A 6000-nucleotide genomic window follows, 5' to 3' on the forward strand; every position below is an offset into this window, starting at 1 on the left:
TTAAAAATGTCTTGTTGCTGTGTAATGTATGTGCAATTTCAAAACATTGTTGTTTGATATCCATTATCTTTCTGTACATTCACATCTAATGAAAATATGTTTTTTGTTTACAGAAGCCATGTATGATATATATCCTTGGGAGTGCTATGTCTTTTCTGTTGGACTATTTGTCACATTGACCAATCAGATTCACAAATGGTCTCACACATATTTTGGACTTCCATCATGGGTCTGCTTTTTACAGGACTGGCACATTATTCTGCCCCGAAAACATCATCGTATTCATCACGTGTCTCCACATGAAACCTACTTCTGTATTACCACAGGTCAGCAATTGGTATCAGTCAACTGCATGTATATATGATCGATGTAAAATTAACCTCTTTACTGCTTTCGACATTCGTAGCAATAGAATCAAAATCTGGATCACGTTTCTAACTATCTGGTTTCTGGAGAAAAGATAAATGGGTTAATATTCACATTAATGTTGGAGTTCTTTCAAACCCAGAGTGGGTATTTGGAATTCACTGTCCAGATTGTTGGTTGAGGTGGAAACTCTTAACAGTTTTGAAAGGAACCAGAATCTGCACCTAAAACAAAGCGACAGACCAGCTGTTTGAATGCACGATTAGAATGAATGACTAGTTGCTTCATCAGAATGGACTTAAGCTGAATGGGCCTCTTTCAATACTGTAATTTTTCTGAGGATCGCTCACAGAAAGGGCCAAATAGCTTGAAGCTTCAGTAATGCTTGCCTGGCTGATCTTGAAGATATGATTTGTAACTTCTGAAATGTTGGGAAAATACAGATTAACAAGTAAACCAGTATGAAATTAATACTGTCTAAACCTAAGTTTGTATGTTTACATTCCACATTAGCTCAAGATAGCAGTAAGGGCATTTGTAATCATTGTTCTGTTTAGTGATATTCTGCCAGATCTTTTTAAAATGGAGTTGAATAATGTTTATATTTTAATTTTTTTTAAGGTTGGCTGAACTATCCCCTGGAGAGAATAGGATTCTGGAAAACACTAGAGGGCATTATTGAAGGATTAACCGGAAATAAACCCAGAACAGATGATTTCAAGTGGGCTCAGAAAACAAAGTAATATCTTGCCAATCTTTTGACTTTTTAAACTACTTTTTTGCCAACTAATTGCACCAGCCAAATCTACGACTGCAATTTGAAAATGATGTACCCTGGAAGCGCATTCTACTGCTTTAAAAAAAAGGACTCCACTGAAGATGTTTGATGGAACTTGAAAACATTTGGATAGTAGTCCTTTGTAGCCATTCATTTTTCAAGTTTAATATTCACATAATATACTATGAACACCATGTGTGTTGCACTTGACGTTGAGGTCAATAGAAATGTTTATGGACACAATTGTGCACGTGGAAGTTTTGGCATCTCTTTTAGGGATGGACATGCTGACAAAGTTGCAGTGTCCATATGGTGCTTGCTTGTTTTGTGTATTATAATAATGAAAAGGCCTTAAAATAACTTGTTTGCCAGAAATATTTAACTTTACTATTTTGAATGTATATACATATTTAAAATGTACAACTGCACATTAGTTGTTGTTGAATTTGAAGTCATACTTTACAAGTGCTTGCATATAGTGTCAGGCAGTTTGACCTGGATCTGTTTCTTTATCACAGCTGCTTTAAATACAGGACAAATTTCACTCTTCTTGCAGAGTGGCTCAATGCTAATATTTCTAAAGTCTCCATTCCACTGTCTAGTGTCTTACAATATAGATCTGTTGTGGAAGCTTTTAAAAAGGTTTTATAACCAAAGGCATTTCCAACACCAGATTCTAAGGCGTTTTAAGACCTAGGAATATAAGCTCCTTTGCACATATTGAGCAATTTAACTTTTTATTAATTTTTCAGTACCTGTTGTTCAGTTTTGTGTAGTTTTTTGGCTTCAATTATAATTGCCAAATAACAACAAATTGAGCCATTCCAAGTATTTGTAAATGTGTCAATTAAGGTTATGTAATTAAGGAATATTTGCATTGTACTGGACAATTGCCTGTATAGTTTAATACCACTCAAATAATGTAACTACTGTAAATAAAGCCAAGGCCTTCTATAATGACAACTTGGAGTCTGCCTCATTAGAGATGTTATCATGATATCACTAACAGGATGAGCAAATGTGCATAAATGCTAGACACAAACCACAGTAAGGGAATTCTTATTTTTAGAACGTTAAGTTCTTGGCTCTTTACTGCAGATTGTGCATTTAATATTTATTCTGTGTGTACACACTTTTTCAGCTCAAGCTCTGTCCTGAGTTCACTATCTCTGTCTAAATACTATTTATTGCCTTGCTCTCCTGTCCTCCCCTCCCCAGGCGCACTCCTGTTTTATTTCTATCTTTTTAGTAATTTTGCTTTCCTATTGTCTTGCCACAAATTCCAGACAAACAGCTTGCCTCTGTCTATTTTGGCATTTTCTGAAGGGACCACTGAGCCATCCTTCCTCTTGTGCAGCAGCACAATTTCTCCTTTCTCTGGCATTGCTATCCTACTCACTATATCCAATATTACCATTTTGAACTCTTGCCAATAGACCAACAAGCTCACCTCCACGTTCTTGTCCGTACTATCCATTCACTCTCAATGGATCCCTTGATATCCATGATATTGTACACAATTGTCCTGACATCTTGGATTTTACTGAAATTTCCCTCTTGATAAAACTTCCACTATCTTGGTACTTTGCTTACCCTGACCCCTATGCCTGTGGTAGTGTCCCTTTCTCAAATCACACTTCTGTCTCCTCTTTTTGTCTTGCTTCAAGCTATTTATTTTATTCTGTCTCTTTTTAAAATTACTGTTGGCTAAAGATGCTTGTTTTCTTCCCTCTGTATTCACAAAGGGGCACATCAACCTCCATGTGTGATCTTCATTTTGGAAAAAACCCATACTCCACATCTTATACAGCATACCCCCTAATTTGTTTTGCAATGCATGGCTAAGTAGTGAATTATTTTAATTTTTTTTCTGCAAGGACAGTAAGTTGATTTGTTGTGTGCTCAGAAAGCATATGAAGTGTCAGTTTTCTGTGCTGCTATGTGGAAATTGATCTAATCTCCTGTCAGTTTCTGCTTAACGATCATTTCCATATTAGATTAGATTCCCTATAGTATGGAAACAGGTCATTTAGTCCAACAAGTCCACACAGACCAATTTTCCTACCCTCTATATTTACCCCTGGCTAATGGGCCTAACACCGTCTGGACAATTTTAGCATGGCCAATTCACTTGCTCTGCACATCTTTAGATTGCGGGAGGAAACCAGAGCACCTGGAGGATATCCATGCAGACACAGGGAGAATATGCAAACTCCATACAGTTGCCCAAGATGGGAATCGAACCTGGGTCCCTTGGCCTGTGAGGCAGTAGTGCTAACCACTGAGCCGCCGTGCCACCCTCGGCTATATCCCAGATTCTCAAATTTAAAATTCTTATTCTTTTAATCCTTTCTTGGCTTTTATTGTATCCTTTTCTAGCCCCATAAACCTTTCTCCTAAACTCTATTCTTGACACTTTTGTGTTCTGCCCCAATATTTTTGCCTTAGCTATCTGGACCTCCATTTTCTGGCATTCCCTTCTTGACCTCTTCCTCAGTACCTTCTCCCCAACCTTTTGAAGCTTTCATCATATCCATCTCATTACCTTCATCAAGCATTTGGATAAGCCCTGCTAACATCTCTCCCAAACATGACTCGAGAGCCTTGGTCTGTTTTTCTATGTAAAAGGTACTATACTTCTGTATGATATTGAACATGTATTTTTTATTTTGGGGAGAAAAAAGCATTAAAAATGCCAGTGTTGGCTAAAACATTTATTCCTACTTCCATAAAATTGAAACGCTTTTACTTTCCAAAAAAATATATATATATATACAGGGCTTGCATTTAGTCTAGTAAAATTGATTTTTATTTTACTAGTCTATCCTTCCAAAGGTTAGTCCTACTTCAATAGCTAATCTTTAGTGTTGTTTATCCTATATTCTAATTCCAATCCCCACAAATTCCTGGTCAATCATGTTTTTTGTTTTTGTTTTTTTTAGATTCACTTGTCAAGTGAGCATGATGGTTACCAGTAATGTATTTAAATGTAACTGTTTACAGTTTGCAAGCTAACGATCATTTAATTACACAATATTAAAGGCTACTGAACAAAACCCATTTGAAAATTAACTTTTACACATATTAGATTTGAGTTCTTTCATTGAACTTAATATTTGATCTGAAATCATTAGTTTTCTTTAGTGTCCTTTTTTTCCAATTAACCACGTGAAACATGAGCTAGTGCAATGAACATGGGAAATCAGCATGACTGTGCAGGATCTGTGGCTACTTTCGAAAGAAGCATTTTCACTTCTAATGCTGAATTGATGTTTTGATTTTAAAGTATTTCTCACAATTAGAACTGTAACAAAACTTAGAACCCTGCAAGCCACATTCAGTTAAAAAGCTGATCATTTGGCTGCTTTTCAGCTTGATCACTGGAAGAATTCTGGTTTCCTAGCTCTGATTGTACTCCTTTTAACTCAGCACCAAGTTCTGAAGCTTTGTGTCCATAAACTAACCTCCAAAAACTAGCAGCTGCATTATTCCGCTGCAAAAACCTAATCCTGATTTTGTGTATTCTGCTCACTATTAGCTTGTAGGAATTATAAATGTGACATGTATGGAAAACATGTAATTTTATAACTTGTGAAATAAAATTGAAAAATAAATTGATCAAATGTAAATTGTCTAGTGATTTATTTTCCTCCCTTATCAGATGAGGGATGTTGTTGTTGTTTATGTTTTTAATTAAAATCTTTTTGCAAGGATTTTGCTTTTAATATTAACATGATAAATGCTGATGAAACTTCCATGGAGAGAGATGATTTGTCATGGCTGTAGGGACAACACGCATCAAGCATAGATTCAGACCAGTGGCATAAGACGGAATAAAGATGAGCTGTGACTAAAATTAAAACTATGAAACACCGTTCATGAAAATGATTAGAATGTATGATGGCAGATGAAGAGAAGACTACAGCTCAAAGGTTAATCACCACCTCTGGGACAATGGAGGATGACTAATAATGGTTTTGACATTGCATTGGCAATTAAGATTTTGTAAAAAGGGGCTACAACAGGAGTAAGGTGACACTTTGCATTGATAGTACTATAAGGCATATTTTATATGGTCTTAAGGTTAAGATGCAGAAGCTTGAACACCAAGAAGCAAGAACAGCTTCTTCCCTGCTGTTATTAGACAGCTGAATGGACTTTCTAACTTCTAATGAGTTGATCTTTGCACACCTTTTATGCAGTGTAATTTGTATGTGTCACTCTGAGCATAAAGTGCTTAATGTCCTTGCTTACTATGATCTGCCTGTACTGCTTGCACTGTACTTTTTCACTGTACTTAGGTACATGTGACTACAATAAATCAAATCAGTGTCCAAATCAGCAGGAATGATTAGAGAGGAACTTTGTAAACCTTGAAGTCTGTATCAACCTTGAGAGCAAAGTAGAGCATACACTAATTTCTGGCAACAGCGTAAGAGACAGGTCAAGAATAGAGGGGGTTTTTTTGTACACGAATGAAATGTAAGCAATTGCTAAACCTGAACAATCATTGGTCAGAATACTTTTGGAATATTGTGTTCAGATCTGGTCACCTGATTTAAGGAAAGATGTTAAAGTCCTGGAGAGAGTGCAAAGCAGACTCACTAGAATGATACCAGAAATAAAAGATTTTGGATATAAAGAAAGATTAGAGAAATTGGGCTTATTCTCCTTGGCTTATTCAAGTTCAATATCACCTCCTTGCTCCTGTATGCTAGAAACACAGGAGCAGAAGAAGATAATTCAGTTCCACAAACCTGGTCTGTCAGTTTAAACTCTGACCAATCACCTACCTACATGCCTTATTCCCAAACTATTACATGTCCCCATTAAGGAGAAGACAGAGGTTTTGAACT

The 6000-nt window shown here is 36.3% G+C and overlaps 1 protein-coding gene across 1 annotated transcript in view; it reads left to right on the forward strand.

The window, feature by feature from the left end:
- Positions 1–4713, forward strand: part of LOC132822916 (plasmanylethanolamine desaturase 1-like) — a 29289-nt gene extending 24576 nt beyond the window's left edge. The window contains exons 5-6 of the mRNA XM_060836322.1: positions 114–326; positions 988–4713. Coding sequence (XP_060692305.1) covers positions 114–326; positions 988–1109 — 335 coding nt within the window. The 3' untranslated portion in view covers positions 1110–4713. The remainder of the gene's footprint in view (positions 1–113; positions 327–987) is intronic.
- Positions 4714–6000: the final 1287 nt, after the last annotated feature.

Source organism: Hemiscyllium ocellatum, chromosome 15 (assembly GCF_020745735.1).
Source record: "Hemiscyllium ocellatum isolate sHemOce1 chromosome 15, sHemOce1.pat.X.cur, whole genome shotgun sequence".
Lineage (NCBI taxonomy): Eukaryota > Metazoa > Chordata > Chondrichthyes > Orectolobiformes > Hemiscylliidae > Hemiscyllium > Hemiscyllium ocellatum.